At 39.2% G+C, this 15,146-nt stretch overlaps 1 protein-coding gene across 4 annotated transcripts in view; it reads right to left on the bottom strand.

The window, feature by feature from the left end:
- Positions 1 to 15,146, bottom strand: part of klhl32 (kelch-like family member 32) — a 64,170-nt gene that overhangs the window by 15,577 nt on the left and 33,447 nt on the right. For all 4 annotated transcript variants that reach the window (XM_088326437.1, XM_088326439.1, XM_088326436.1 and 1 more), the window contains 2 exons: positions 12,512 to 12,610; positions 2,628 to 2,843 (listed from right to left, as the gene is read on the bottom strand). In XM_088326437.1, the coding sequence (XP_088182563.1) occupies positions 2,628 to 2,843; positions 12,512 to 12,610 (315 nt within the window). The remainder of the gene's footprint in view (positions 1 to 2,627; positions 2,844 to 12,511; positions 12,611 to 15,146) is intronic.

The following is a 15,146-nucleotide window of genomic DNA, read 5'->3' as shown; positions in this document are numbered from 1 at the left end:
TGTCAGGGAAATTTGCGCGTTACACGGGCAATTTGAGCTATGAGCACGGTCCTTGGAACGAATGAGCTCATTCGTAGAGGTACCACTGTATTTGCATAATTGTGGGGAGGAACACATGTTCTCTGTTTAATTTGGGAAAACATTTTAAGAAGGCAGAGTAGAGGATATTAAGAAGAAGAGGAGGGGAATAAAGCCAGAGAAAATGTGGTTTTCCGAGCCTGAGAAAAACCGGGTAGACAATGATTGACAGCTCAGCTATATCGGTCCGATATTGGCGCCCGCAATTCGGACGATGCCACCACATCCCCCCATCTCTTCCTGTCTGCTTCCGTCTGATGCTCAAATTAACCTTCCGGGCGCGGTGAAGGGGGCCTAAAGCAGCCTAATCAGGGACTGATTATGGCGGCGGCGGCTGGTTAAGGGGTCAGCGTAATTGTGCCATCAGAGGCCTGATTGTTTTCAATCAGAAGAGCGAGGGAATGACAGCTGGGGGATTGGGGCCCTGATGGAGGCGCGGAGGGCCTAATCAGAAAAGAGAAGGGGAGAAAGGGGGAATGATGGGGGAGGGAGGCTGATTGGCGCAAATGAACAGTCAAAATGGCGAGTCCTGGCGATGCCGTCAACGCACACACCTTGACACTTCATCAGACGGTTAAGCGGAAAGCAAACCGGTTTGCCTCCACACATGAACGGACGCGTGGCAATCAATCACGTGCGGTAAAAGAGCGCCGTGATTGCAGGTCAACACAAACAAACATCATATGAGATGCAGATGGCAGTGTTTCATTTGTTCCATTAGCAGCACGTTTGCTTTGTGCTGTGTCAATCATTCCTACTGTTGTCGTTTCTGGTTGGACGCTAATATTCTGGAGTTAAAACGTTGACGCTGCATCACCCAACGTTCATCAGCCCGGCCCATTATTGACATTAGTTTTTGGCTTTTGAAGAAGGTTGGCTGTTTTCCTGGCAGTGACGTGTGTAAGGTTTGTGCTGGGTGAGGCACAATCAGATTTACAGATAAGTAACCATAACGTATTTTCTGCACTATGAGGCTCACCGGATCAAAAAGCACGCACGCCCTGTGTGAGCCTCAAACTCCAGTCAGGTCACATTTATTACTATAGCTCTTAATCACAAATGTCTCAAAGGACTGCACAGGTTACCATTACACCATTCCCTGATCTTAAACCAACATGCGAGCAGGGAAAATTTAGCATGAGGAAAATAAGAAACCTTGAGAAGGGGCCTCACAAGTGGTAATCCACCTTCCACGAAGACCAGGGTGCAATTGATTTAGCATTAAGTCACAATACATAAAATACAGTGAACATCAATAAACAAAACATAGTTAATGTGTGAAAATGTGTTTAAAAAGTGTATGACAGCAACGACACTTAGAGTCTGTAAAACTTTTGTCTCTTGATTGTCAGCGATTGAAACTGTAATAGACTCAACTTGTCGTATAATGCATGATGAATATCTACATATGCATCCATTATCTGCACCGATTATCCTCAGTACACCTGACATACATGCTTTTGGGAATGTGGGAGGAAACGAGAGTGCCGGGAGGAAACCCACACAAGCACAGAGAGTACATGCAAACTCCTCACAGGAAAGGTTGATCCCATGACCACAGAACTGTGCCGCACACGCGCTAACCACTGCTCTGCCATGCTGGCCCCATGTGTAAATATATTATCATATAAAATTGCAAACCCAAAAAGAAATCCTTATTTTACCTAAATATGCCAGAAATTTGATTATGTCTTTTTATAATAGTAATCAAAAAACACTCTGTATGTTCTTCATAATAAAAAGGTTCAATGGAACATAACTTTCAGTTGTGCCTTGCAGAGTCTTAACAGGTCCAAGGTCAGCTTAGTTGTCAGGGCACAGGACCACCAATGATATCAATGACTACCGAAAAGGTAGTAGATTTGATCCCATTCTCACAATATTTGTAGTCACGGTGACAGAGACCAATGTTAATTTATTTGTGCATTTCACATGTTACAATGACAATTGACAATAAAGAAAGTGAACCCGAGATTTGTAAAGTAAATTTAGCGCAGTTGTTCAATTAAGAATCAGAGGATGAGGATTTCGATGAGTTTGAAATGAACATTTGTCTCTGGTACCGTGACTAAAGACAGTGTAATAGTGAGATAAATTCCAATTCCTTTTCAAATGTTGTATACATCATTAGTTTTCCAGTGGTAATAATTCAGCATGCCCCCGTTGCAACCTAAAATGCACACTGAGGCTTTGAGTTGAATTTGAGTAAAAAAAAATAAAAAAATAAAAAATTGTCTGTCAAAGCGCTTTCTGGTATTGTTCAGGAGGCCGGACCAAATATGGAGGCGGGCCGTAGTTGAGACAACTTTTGGGTATAATTATTATCTATCTCGCTTGCTTACACACCATTTTGCAAAATGACAACCAGATAGGACTGTTTTACATTCGACCCGCTGACTCTTCATATTACTGTGTTTTCTTTGATTAACATAGTATTTGTGATTAGTAAAAAACACTTGATTGTAATTACACAGGAGCCTCAATCACATTTAGATTTTCCATGATTGTGTATACGCAGGTAAAAAAAAAACCCTCCCACATTTCCATACCTCCCATATCTTATCTTCTCTCAGTGAGGTGAGACGGTCGCTCTTGAGGACCTCCTTGAGGAGTCGGAACGGCAGCTGCAGGGCCTCCTCCATCCTCGCTTGGCTCAGTTCGGAAAGATGACCCACCAAAAAGTCCACCACAGCTTCCTCCAAAGACGGTAGGTGGAACAAGTCAGCCACACGGTACAGCTCCAAATAGTTTGAACTGCTCAATTCCTGCAATCATATATGTAGTAGGAGAAACAGTGGAACCTATTAATACAAGCACCTCTAAACACAACAATTTTGGTCTATGAGTTTTATTTCTAACAAAAATCTGGCTCGCTATATGAAGGAAATTCCAGTTCGTGGGCAGTCCCAGAGACTACCACTAGAGAACGCTCATGAACACCTACCGACAGCAACGGCTCATCCAGTTTGCCCATGCAAACTACTGCAGGTGAAAAAAAATGATGCTGTGAACTTTTTGGGGTGAACAATAATTTGAAGTTACAGTGACTTTTATTCTAAGTGTACAGTAAGTGCTTACATATCATCAACAATCTCATACCTGTTAACCTTCGCCAATTGTCCCACTTATTAATGATTGCAAATCCTCCTTATTAAGCGATGAGAAACCCAACAAACGTAATGAGGCCCTTACAGCAAGATGCACAATTTAGAATACAGTGACAATATAAGTAATCTAGTAAAACATTGTCGTCTGCCACCAGTGACCGAGACAATCCGGATTAAAAAAAGAAAAGGGCAAGATGAGATAGGTCTTTGTTGAAAAATTGTTATATGGCTTACGTAATTTGAAATTATGATTAAAATAAAGGAGGAACATATAAGTTGACAGCTATGCAAACGCAGTAACTCCTCCCTACGCACACATTTGTTACGGCGCTTATAATAAATAAACTTGCATCTATTTTATCTTATTACTGTATTTTTTTATGCTTCTTACCATTTGAATGGGTTTTTTTCGTGATAAGGTAGATGAACTTTATAATTATTCAAGGTTTAATTGATGCTTTTAAAGGACCAATTCGTTTTTAATTATTGTACTTTAGGGAAATTTGTCGACCATTTCAGAATGTGTCCCCTGCCTACTGCCCAAAGATAGCTGGGATGGGCTCCAGCACTTCCGCGACCATACTGAGGATAAGCGGGGCAGATAATGGATAGATAGATGAAAAATTTGCTTGTTAAACGAGTAATTCGAGCTACGAGCGCAGCCTTGAAACAAATTAAGCTCGTAAGTAGATGTACCACAGTAGTTCATACGATGGGCCCTTAATAGTTGTCACGGTTGCCATGACGCCCAATTGGCACCGCCCATGTGGCGCCAGCTGCAGCTCATTGACAGATTGGCTGTCCGTCTATTTAAACTCAGTGCTCTCACTCTTTCTTTGTCAGTCCGTCAACAAACCTCTCCCCCGCAAGACTTGAGTTTTGACTCGGTCCTGTTTCCTGTTGGCTTTTCCTGTCCAGTATTGTTCCCGATTATTTTTGTCCTGTTTACAATCAGTTTCCAGTCTTGTTCCCGTCTATTTTTGTCCTGTTTATTATTCTCTTCAGTTTTTGTTTTCATCTAGTTAGTCCTGTTTATTTCGATATCCTGTTTCATTAACAATCGTGTCTGTCCCGTCCTGTCTGGTATCGACCCTATCTGTCCGATATCGACCCGGGCAATTGGTATCGATCTCGTCGGCCTCTGGCTTCCTATCATTTTACGCCAGACTCCTCATTTCCCGTAAAATAAAAAGGCTTGTGTGAGAAACGTCACGTGTTTGGGTCCTGATCCTGTTCTGGTTCATGAAAATAGTAATAGTAAAAAAAGACCAAAACATGTCCAATTGTAGTAGCACTTCTATTTTTTTTTTTTTAAAGATAAATGTCTATGTTTTGCTCAGCTAAAATGTTCTATTAATAATACACTGTACTCCAGTCTCCAATATTACATAGTGAAACCTAATGCCTCACATTTCTTTTTTGCCAAACATTTATTATAAAGCGCATGCGTTTTATCAGGGAAGCCACAAATGTGCAGTTTTTACATTAAGCGTAAGCTGATTTCAATCTCACAGTGTAATGAAAAAGCAGTGAGGGAGAAAGGCAATAAGTATTGGGGGCTGGGGATGGCTACAGTGGTTCAAACATATAGAAGAAGACTGCCACCTAACGGAATTGCTTATTACAGCAGCGTAAAGTCTGACCATTAATCACAAATCACGTACACTGTAAAACATTTTCATTAATCTCTTTTCATTTGATCGTAATCACACAGTTAAATATTAGTTATGATGATTGGAGTGTTTTTGATTACCTCCAAACACTTCACATGGCAAAAAGTGCTTTGATCAAATACGCATTCAGTGCACATGATTATTCACAATTACGTGGGTAGGTCATATTCACACACAGGACTTGTAATGCCCGATATCGATGAAATGTGTACTTGGTGATCAATAACGATCATTTGACCTTGCCTTCTATTAATCATCTGGTGCAACTCGGTTTTAATACAGTATGAGCATGCATGTGGATCAATACTTACTGACGTTATCTAAAAAAAAAAAACTACAATTAATTTAATGGAAAAATAGAGTAATGGTTGCTTTTGCTTTTAACTCAGGTTTAACATTGCAAGAACATGTGACAGATTGTGGACACACCGATATTGTCACACAAGTGTTTACCGACGGTGACAATAACGTATTTCCTTCAAACTGAGTGTTGCGCCCTATTGTGCAGTGCGCTCTTTGTGTGAACTTGAATTGAATTCCCTTTATTGTAATTGATAGCAACATAAAGAACATTTTTTTTGCAACTTAAAACGGAAAAATAGCGTCAAAGAAAGTCCTTGAATGCTGGCATAAGTTGTAACAACATTGCAATGGAGAACAAAGATCATTGTGATAAAAGTGAAATCAAATTTAGCACCAACAAAATTTCTAAAAATAAGTTGCAAAATATCCATTTTTTTAGTTATGTAAACTTGGTGGTGATGGCTTTGGGAAAGAAACTGTCTCTGCACCTGTTCTTCCTTGTTTTAAGGGATTTGTAATGCTTACCAGACAGCGAGATGATACCATAAAACTTTGAAAGGTTTGAATGTTTCATGACTAATATCATCAGTATGTGTGTATATAAATGTTTTGTTAATATCTGTATATGAAATCAATATTTGCATGTGTGTGTGTGTGTTTGTGTTTGAATTTCCCAAACTATCATGGATGAAAGCATCACTTACATGATTTCCCATTGTTCTCTGTGAGGTTGTACCTCTTTTTGTGGCCTTTCCAGAGCTAGGAATTTACGGCTGGTGCCACTTTACTTAAGGCCCGGTCACACAGCCTTTCACGGGCGTATCGAGGCTGAATCACGGCCAGAAATTTCTGCCCGTGAAGCAGACGCGGTAAGAAATTCAGCACAGCGCTTTCTGTTACTTCTCACGTACATCTATCTATCTATCTATCTACCTTGGTCATATCCCTCAAGAGGGGTGACCGACAGCAAGACACACACACACAATAACAAAGAAAATAAAAGGGAAATAAATAGCATAAAGAAAAAACACAAAACTTTTTGGACCATGGCCAACCCAATTGCCCAAACACCCAAACAAGTTAGTTCGTGTAAACATTCTATACTGTATCTCCAGCGCGCTAATAACTTTGACATTTTTTTTTCTTTAAAATCTCGTGAATCCATTCATTATGGTTGGTGTAAAGTGTAAATAAGAGGTGAGCCGTTTCTTTTGAAATGTAAGTGGAATAAGAAAGCTTGATGCGGTTGAGAAATTGTTGGATTGCTTTTTTTCAGACACTTTTTCCCACGGTGGAGGAAGTAGCCTAAATGTTGAAGCTCATCTTCAAAAGTAGGTTAAACTTAACTTTATTTATCTTTATAGAGCATATTATTACATAGTACAAAACAATATAGGTTACTTATACAAGCCTTACAAATACTTATATAAACCTTAAACATACACAATATAGCACTGAAGCAACTTACAAACAAATTCAAATTACGAACGATCGTCCGGAACTTTGTTCGTCAGTAGGGCAGCGTCTCTATACAAAGAAAGCCCGCAAGTGACGATGGATGACTGATAGGGGCGACAGTTGCCCTAAGACTTGAAGATAATGCCGATGTATCACTCCACCATTTGTAAACGGATTGTAGATGCTTGGGCTAAAGTGTCCTCAAATTAAGTATAGTCCTTAAACAGAAAAGGTCTTAAAGGGCTGCACAGAACACCATTATAACATCCTCCAAAACCTACATGAGGGAAAGGAAAAACACCATAAGGAAAGTCAGGAAACATTGAGATAATCCCCCTTTCGGGATGATGTGTCTGTTGGAGTTTTCTCAAAAGCCGGCATCATTACCAAGGATTTTGAAAGCGACTCTGACAGTGAAGAATGTGAACCTTGGATGTTTGATGTAGGTTTAGTGCAGCCGTTCAATTCCAACACAGATGATGAGGACTTTGATGGGTTATATTGAATGGCGCTTACCTACAAAAAAAATCTTTATGCTATGTTTGTGCTTGTTTTATTCGTGTTATTTACCATGCCCAAGCCTATTTATGATTAAAACACGGTAGTAACTTGTCATGAATACTTAATAAATCACAATTATTAAGTAATAATAAATAAAGTTTTGCTCTGCTCTGTTTGCATGCTTGTGTGTGTTTGTAGAGTCCACCATGATAATAAAGGACACCATGATAACAATAAAGGGTGCAGGCTTGACATTAACATTCAGATTATATACCAGGTCCGTAAAATGTTCTAAAAACAACAATGGCACATACGGTGCATTCGGAAAGTATTCACAGCGCTTCACTTTTTCCACATTTTGTTATGTTACAGCCTCATTCCATATTGTATTAATTTAATCTCTTATCTCAAAATTCTACACAAAACACTCCATTATGACAATGTGAAAAAGTTTTTTTTTTACTTGTTTTGAATTTATTAAAAATAGAAAACTAAGAAATCACATTTACATAAGTATTCACAGCCTTTGCCATGAAGCTCAAAATTGAGCTCAGGTGCATCTTTTTCCCACTGATCATCCTTGAGATCTTTCTACAGCTTAATTGGAGTCCACCTGCAGTAAATTCAGTTGATTGGACATAATTTGGAAAGGCACACACCTGTCTATATAAGGTCCCACAGTTGAGTGTACATGTCAGAGCACAAACACCAAGCATGAAGTCAAAAGAACTGTCTGTAGACCTGCGAGACGGGATTGCCTTGAGGCACAAATCTGGGGAAGGATACAGAAAAATGTCTGCTGCTTTGAAGGTCCCAATGAGCACAGTGGCCTCCATTATTCGTAAATGGAAGATATTTGGAACCACCAGGACTCTTCCTAGAGCTGGCCGGCCTTCTAAACTGAGCGATCGGGGAAGAAGGGCCTTAGTCAGGGAGGTGACCAAGAACCCGATGGTCACTTTGTCAGAGCTCCAGCGTTCCTCTGTGGAGAGAGGAGAGCCTTGCAGAAGGACAACCATCTCTGCAGCAATCTACCAATCAGGCCTGTATGGTAGAGTGGCCAGACGAAAGCCACTCCTTAGTAAAAGGTACATGAAAGCCCGTCTGGAATTTGCCAAAAAGCACCTGAATAACTCTCAGACCATGAGAAACAAAATTCTCTGGTCTGATGAGACAAAGATTAAACTCTTTGGTGTGTATGCCAGGCGCCATGTTTGGAAGAAACCAGGTACCGCTCATCACCAGGCCAATACCATCCCTACAGTGAAGCATGGTGGTGGCAGCATCATGCTGTGGGGATGTTTTTAAGCAGCTGGAACTGGCAGACTAGTCAGGATAGAAGGAAAAATGAATGCAGCAATATATAGAGATATCCTGGATGAAAACCTGCTCGAGAGCGCTCTTGACCTCAGGCTGGGGCGAAGGTTCATTTTTCAGCAGGACAACGACCCAAAGCACACAGCAAAGATCTCAAAAGATTGGCTTCAGAACCACTCCGTGAATGTCTTGGAGTGGCCCAGCCAGAGTCCAGACTTGAATCGATCGAACATCTCTGGAGAGATCTGAAAATGGCTGTGCACAAACGTCTCCCATCCAACCTGATTGAGCTTGAGACTTATTGCAAAGAAGAATGGGCAAAACTGCCAAAAGATAGGTGTGCTAAACTTGTGGGATCATATTCAAAAAGACTTGAGGCTGTATTTGCTGCCAAAGGTGGATCAACAAAGTATTAAGCAAAGGCTGTGAATACTTATGTAAATGTGATTTCTTAGTTTTCTATTTTTAATAAATTCAAAAAAAGATTAAAAAAAAAAAAAAAAAAAACTTTTTCACATTGTCATAATGGAGTATTTTGTGTAGAATTTTGAGATAGGAGATTAAATTAATAGAATTTGGAATGAGGCTGTAACATAACAAAATGTGGAAAAAGTGAAGCGCTGTGAATACTTTCCGGATGCACTGTATAAATAGTACAGTGGGTTTTACTGCGCTGTGCCTTATGGTCGTAAAATTATGGTAATGTGGGTTTTCAAATGCAGCAAACAATATGCAACTATTTTCACAATGTAAATGATTCCAGAATGAGCAGAGGAATATGTTCGTTGTACCGTTCGATAAATCTGGAATCAGGAATGTTTGATACAACTTGTTTTCAAACTTGAACACATTTGAGAAAGCAACTAGTCTTTGATACTACCGCTCATTTTGTTACTTCAAAATAATCATTTTGAAGACCTAGAGGAGAAGGTGCATTTAAAATATTTTCCTTTAAATTGAATAACAATTATAACGTTACAGTGAATAAGTAAATGATCCCCTTCTTCTAAAATATGAAGCGAGAAATAACACAAGTGGCGTACTTTATTCCAACAAAATGAGGAACAATATAGTTAAAGCTTTTGTCTGAACGCTTATAATTTGCACTGTCCTGTATGTTTTGGAGGTTTCACTCCCTGTGGCAGCACAGTTTGTTTAAATGTTGAGCACTGTAGACATTTAGTCACTTAAAGCCGTTGGCATGGAGGAAACAAATGTTCAAAACATGCACGACCTTAGCCGTTTAGAGCCAAATTCGTCCGGTGCTGATTTAGCCAATAGTCCTTTAATTAGATTTTAAGAACGTAAATAAACAGAGTTAAAATATTATTATTACGATTTATATTATTATAATTACTATGCATAATGATAATAATAATAATAATAATAATAAATTATATATTATGAGAATATATTATAAGAATATATTAGTTATTTCCGTTTACATTGCAAGATGCAAGGTGCAGATATTTGACACAAGATGGTGCTCTAGCTCCGGCTTTTGTGGGCTCTCTTGAAATAATAGCCATTTTTTTTAAACGTCATCCAATGTTAATCTTTATTTTATTTTAAGTTTCTGAAATCGATATTGACTGTCAGGGTATTTTTAAAACGTTGCTCAGTGAACCGTTTTTCCAGAATAACTACATTACTTGGTTATTTTTTTGTTTAAAATAAAGAAAAAACATTCAAATATATGAACATTAAGAAAGGCACTCTCTGATAGTTAGGGATCTTGTTGTGGTCAAGATCAATCACATTAAAATCATTGTTAAGATGGAGTCAGCACACACTTATAATATTTTGGGTGCTTGATGTTAATTATTTATGTTTTTATTTTGAGGAAACAAAAAAGGGATTGGGGTAAAAACATTACATATTGGGTTACAGTAATCCCTTGCTGTATTGTAGTTTACCTTTCGCGGTTCCGAAACTTTATGGATGTTTATCGTGCATTATGTTCTGCATTCTGATTAGCTAAACAGTCGCTGTATCCCTTTTCTGTCTTTGTGTCAAATATGTCGTATTCATCGCCCCCAAAGTTGAACTTGTACACATGCAAAATAAAGTGGTGCTTCTTAATTATTTTCTATCACCCCCCTCAAATGAAGAAAGCCTCTCTCGCTCCCCCAACCCCCAAGAATAACACCAACCCCTCTACCTTTTTTTGTATTGGTGGGGACAAAACAACAAGTGCTCGATATTGGCGGAAACAAATCTTTCTGGCATGTTTTTAATTAAAAAAAAATAAAAATAAACTCAAGCGTCTAATCAGCGTGATCGGGGTGTCATGTCTTGAAGTGACAGCCTAATTCATTTGGCTTCATGCTGTCCACTGCCAACATTTCTAACATACCAAGCCAGCCAGTCTTTGCTTGTCTCCACCTCCATGGTCACAATGGAGTGCTACAGTACTCTACATCAAACTTCCTTGTTTTAGCATTTAAAAGGAGCCTCTATTCCTCTTTACCGCGTCTCACTTTGCCTGTCTCCTCCTCCATGTAATTATTTTTTCATGGGGCCACTCGAGGGTCTGCTCTTCTTTGTGTCAACACCTTTTACTCAATGCTCTTACTCTGTGCTATATGCCACATGGAGGTGGAACCTAAACAAAACACTCTGCCAAGAAAGCGCCATTGCTCCCCTAGTGTATTGGAGGTGCTATTGCACTTGAAAAAAACAAGTTCCTCGATGTCAAATGCGCCCACTAGCCCCCCTTGACGGAGCTTCATGCCCCCCAGGAGCCGCCACACTATTTGAAACCCACTGCGCTAAAGAGGTAATATCATTTCTACGCCACATTTTTGTTTTCCCAATAACGTCCATACGAGGGCGACAAAATATAATCTGAAGTAAAGTGGATAGTTTTGAAATGTTTTGAATTAATATTTAATTCATGTATTAATATGGCCGGATTGAGAAAACTAGAAAAAAAATATCATGATAATATAGCGTCACAATAATAACACAAATGCATAATTACAATTTTCGGGCCAAATTGAGATTTTTGCCTGAATCACATTTCCACAGGGCGGCACGGCGACGCAGTGGTTAGCGCGTGCCTAGCACAGTTCTGAGGTCATGGGTTCAAATCCAGCTACCAGCCTTCCTGTGAGGAGTTTGCAAGTTCTCCACGTGCTTGCGTGGGTTTCTTCCCACATTCCAAAAACATGCATGTCAGGTTAATTGGCCGGTCCAAATTGTCCCTGGGTGTGAATGAGCGAGTGAATTGTCTGTCCCTGTGTGCCCTGCGACTGGCTGGCTACCAGTTCAGGGTGTCCCCTGCCCACTGCCCGGAGATAGCTGGGATGGGCTCCAGCACCCCCATGACCCTACTGAGGATAAGCGGTGCTGATAATTGATGAATGGATGGACATTCCCACAGAAAGCGGCTTTATCTGTAGAGTTCGGTAAATCGATCATATTTACCGGTAATATAACCATCCACTGGTGAAGTATAGTAGCAAAATGGTTTCTAAAATTATAATTTGACACTACAAAAGTTACTTGTTTAAAAAAACTGTTATAAAGTACAGTACTTTTATTGTTTGGAATATTCTTTTCACACCACATTTTCGCAGTCTACGTGATAGCGACAAAATATCATCTGAAGTAAAGTGTATCGTGTCCTGAATCAATACAGTAATGCAAAATAACAGTAAGATTATTTTAAAAATCATAATGTGACAGAACATAAGTTATTTGTAAAAAAATAATGATTCAAAAGTACAGTTATTTTATTTGTTAAAAAAACGCTTGAGCCTGTAAATTGACTTTGATGTTTAGTTTTTGTTTTGAGTATTTGACAAAATAAATAAATACAGGTTTCTATTTAGCGGGTTTTGACTGTCGTAGTACCTTTTTGAAACACATCCCCTGTGAAAAAGGAAGGATTACTGTATTTGTATTAAACACACGAGGAAGAATGGTGTTTTATTAAAAAAAAGTACTAGCTGAAGGGAAAATACTATCAACTAATCAGATACATTATTAGGTCATTATGTCTAAATGCCTCAGAATTGTACGCCATTAGAAGCCTTGAACAAACCAGAGAAGTAGGATGAAGAAGTGTACCTGGATGAGGTAGTGGGAGCAGATGTTAAGAAGCTCCAAGAGCTGAAGGTGGCTGCCGGCAGACAAGACATCCTGAATGTTGGATGGCTCCAGCACAATCTACCAACAGGAAACAGTCGTTTGTTGCAAAGGTAAATAATAATAATAATAATAATATCCTTGTATTGTCATTCTGTGTAACAATGTACACAGAACGAAATGTCGATTGCACCTGACCCGTTGTAGCGAGCCGATGCAGCCGCAGCCAACAGAGGGCGCCGCCGACCACTTTTTAAGTCTTGGGAAATAAATATCTAATAGGTTTCCAAAATAATTACACCAAAAATGTTGTTACTTTGTTGTGATAGTTTTCTTTATTGAATTAGATCAAATTCATTTAGATATAATTTATTTGTCATTCTTGTACACAAGTACAGTATACAGAAGGAAATGTCGATCCATGTCCCGGACAGTTTCCAAAAATATCTAAATACGAGTATGCAATAATGAGTTGGAGTATTTTGGAAAAGAATACTCTACAACAGTATAAAAGACTTGTATAGTGAAACAAGCTAGTAGGAAGCTAGTAAGAGGATCATATAATGTACAAAATATACGGTTGTGTAGTAGTAAGTATATAGATACTCATGGCAAGTACTGTACAGTAGTGCAAGAGGGTCAGCTGACCATATGTGCAAAATGGGCAGTCGGCTAAAAATGTTCACTATAAAGTAATACATTATTTTAAAATAAACAATTTAAAAACAGATGTGCAAAAGCAGTTGGTTAGGCTTGCTGTATGTTGGATCGGCCCTTTAACAGTCTAATGGCCGTGAAGACAAAGCTGTTGGAGAACCTGGTGGTCCTGCAACGCACTATGCAGTACCTCTTACCATAGACAAGCAGAGTAAACAGTCTTTGATGGGAATAAGATGGGTTCCCTAATGATGCATGATAATATGGATAGGCAGAGCTTCTGGCCAATGCCCTGAACGTAGGGGAGAGAAGTCCTCAAGGTTTTTCTCCGCTGTCCTCACCACCCTCCTATTACTGCTCCACACCATACAGAGATAGTGAGTCAGGATACTCTCTATGGTGCTTCTGAAGAATTTTGTGAGGGTAGGCAGGGTCAGGTGGGCACTCCTCATCCTCCGCAGGAAGCACAGGCACTGCTGTGCCCTCTTAAAAGGTGATGCAGTGTTAAAAGACCAGGTGAGTTTGTCTGTGATGTGCACCCCTAGGAACTTTGTGCTGCTGACCACCTCCACTGCCTTGTTGATGATGAGATGTGGGGCTTGGTTTGGCTGTTTTTACCTGAATTCAACAATGATCTCTTAAGTTTTGTCAACATTCAGGACCAGGCTGTTGTCTCTGCACCAGCCACCCAACTGCTTCACCTTCTCTCAAAAGGCCGGGTTGTTATCACCCCTGCCGAGGTCCACCACTGTTGTGTTGTCCAAAAACTTTGCGATTGTTTGCCATTTGCCATTTGCCATTAAAGGACAGTGAGTATTATTTGACCACTAGATGTTGCTGTATTGTGTAGTGCAACTGAAAATGAGTACTAAAAAGTACAAGGAAGAACACAACCTCAAAGTGACCAAAACATTCTACTTCTCATTGTTTCCTCAGCATTTTTGATGTTTCTGGGTTATAGCTGAATGATGGCGGACAATAATGTCAGCTACCTCTAAGTGAGGCACATGTTGTGTCAAATAAATATATTTCTTGACCTACATGCATTTAACTAATGCATGCTTGTATGATAGTTCATGTATTTTGGATCATTATTTAAATCAATAATGTAGATTTTACTAATAGGAAGCAATGAATAATACGCACTGTCACTTTAAACAACAGCGACAAAAATCATGCTGAGCACAGCACAAAACAAATACATATTGATCGGCTTATGAAAAGCCACAGGCTGGATGAAAGCTCACGAGTCTGTTTTTTAAGTGTGCTTTCATCTACAAATATAATTTCCACTCAAACAGCTATCTGCACATGAATACACCTTAAAAGTCAGGTTAAATTATGTTTATTTGTATAGCCCTTAACCACAGGATCAGGGGATGGTGTAATTGTAACCTGTGCAGTCCTTTGAGACATTTTGTGATAAAGGGGTAGGCAAATAAATGTGACTTGACTCGACTTAACAAGGAATTTCAAAGGGCTGCACAGACCACAGACTATTGCAAACTACAGACTATTATTACACCATCCCCTGAACTAAAACCTACATAATGGCAAAGAAAAACTTAAAAACCTCAGCATGAGGAAAATGAAGGGACCTTGAAAAAGGACCGTATATGAGGTAATCCCCCTTCCAGGATGACCAGGCTGCAATGGATGTTGCCTTAACAAACAATAAAAATGAAATGTAAAATAATTATAGAATAAATATAGAATAAAAAATATGCTTATTGAACTCTACTATTAATCACAACCCAGTAATAACATAATAATAACATTGTAACAACATAGTAATTACATGAGTGGCTATGATAGAGATGTATATTAAACTGGTAGTCCTCTGCGCTAATCAGTAACAAAAAAGTAGCTGTCAGGTTAAAAAATGTGGTCGATCGTAGCTTTAGAGGATAAGCGGTTGAAAAATAATTAATTCATTAATTAGTTAATATTTTCCTCTATC

Source organism: Urocampus carinirostris, chromosome 2, assembly GCF_059441175.1.
Source record: "Urocampus carinirostris isolate Australia breed hairy pipefish chromosome 2, RoL_Ucar_1.0, whole genome shotgun sequence".
Classification (NCBI taxonomy): Eukaryota; Metazoa; Chordata; class Actinopteri; order Syngnathiformes; family Syngnathidae; genus Urocampus; species Urocampus carinirostris.
Note: the sequence above shows the minus strand (reverse complement) of the source record. Positions and strands in the feature narration are given on the sequence as shown.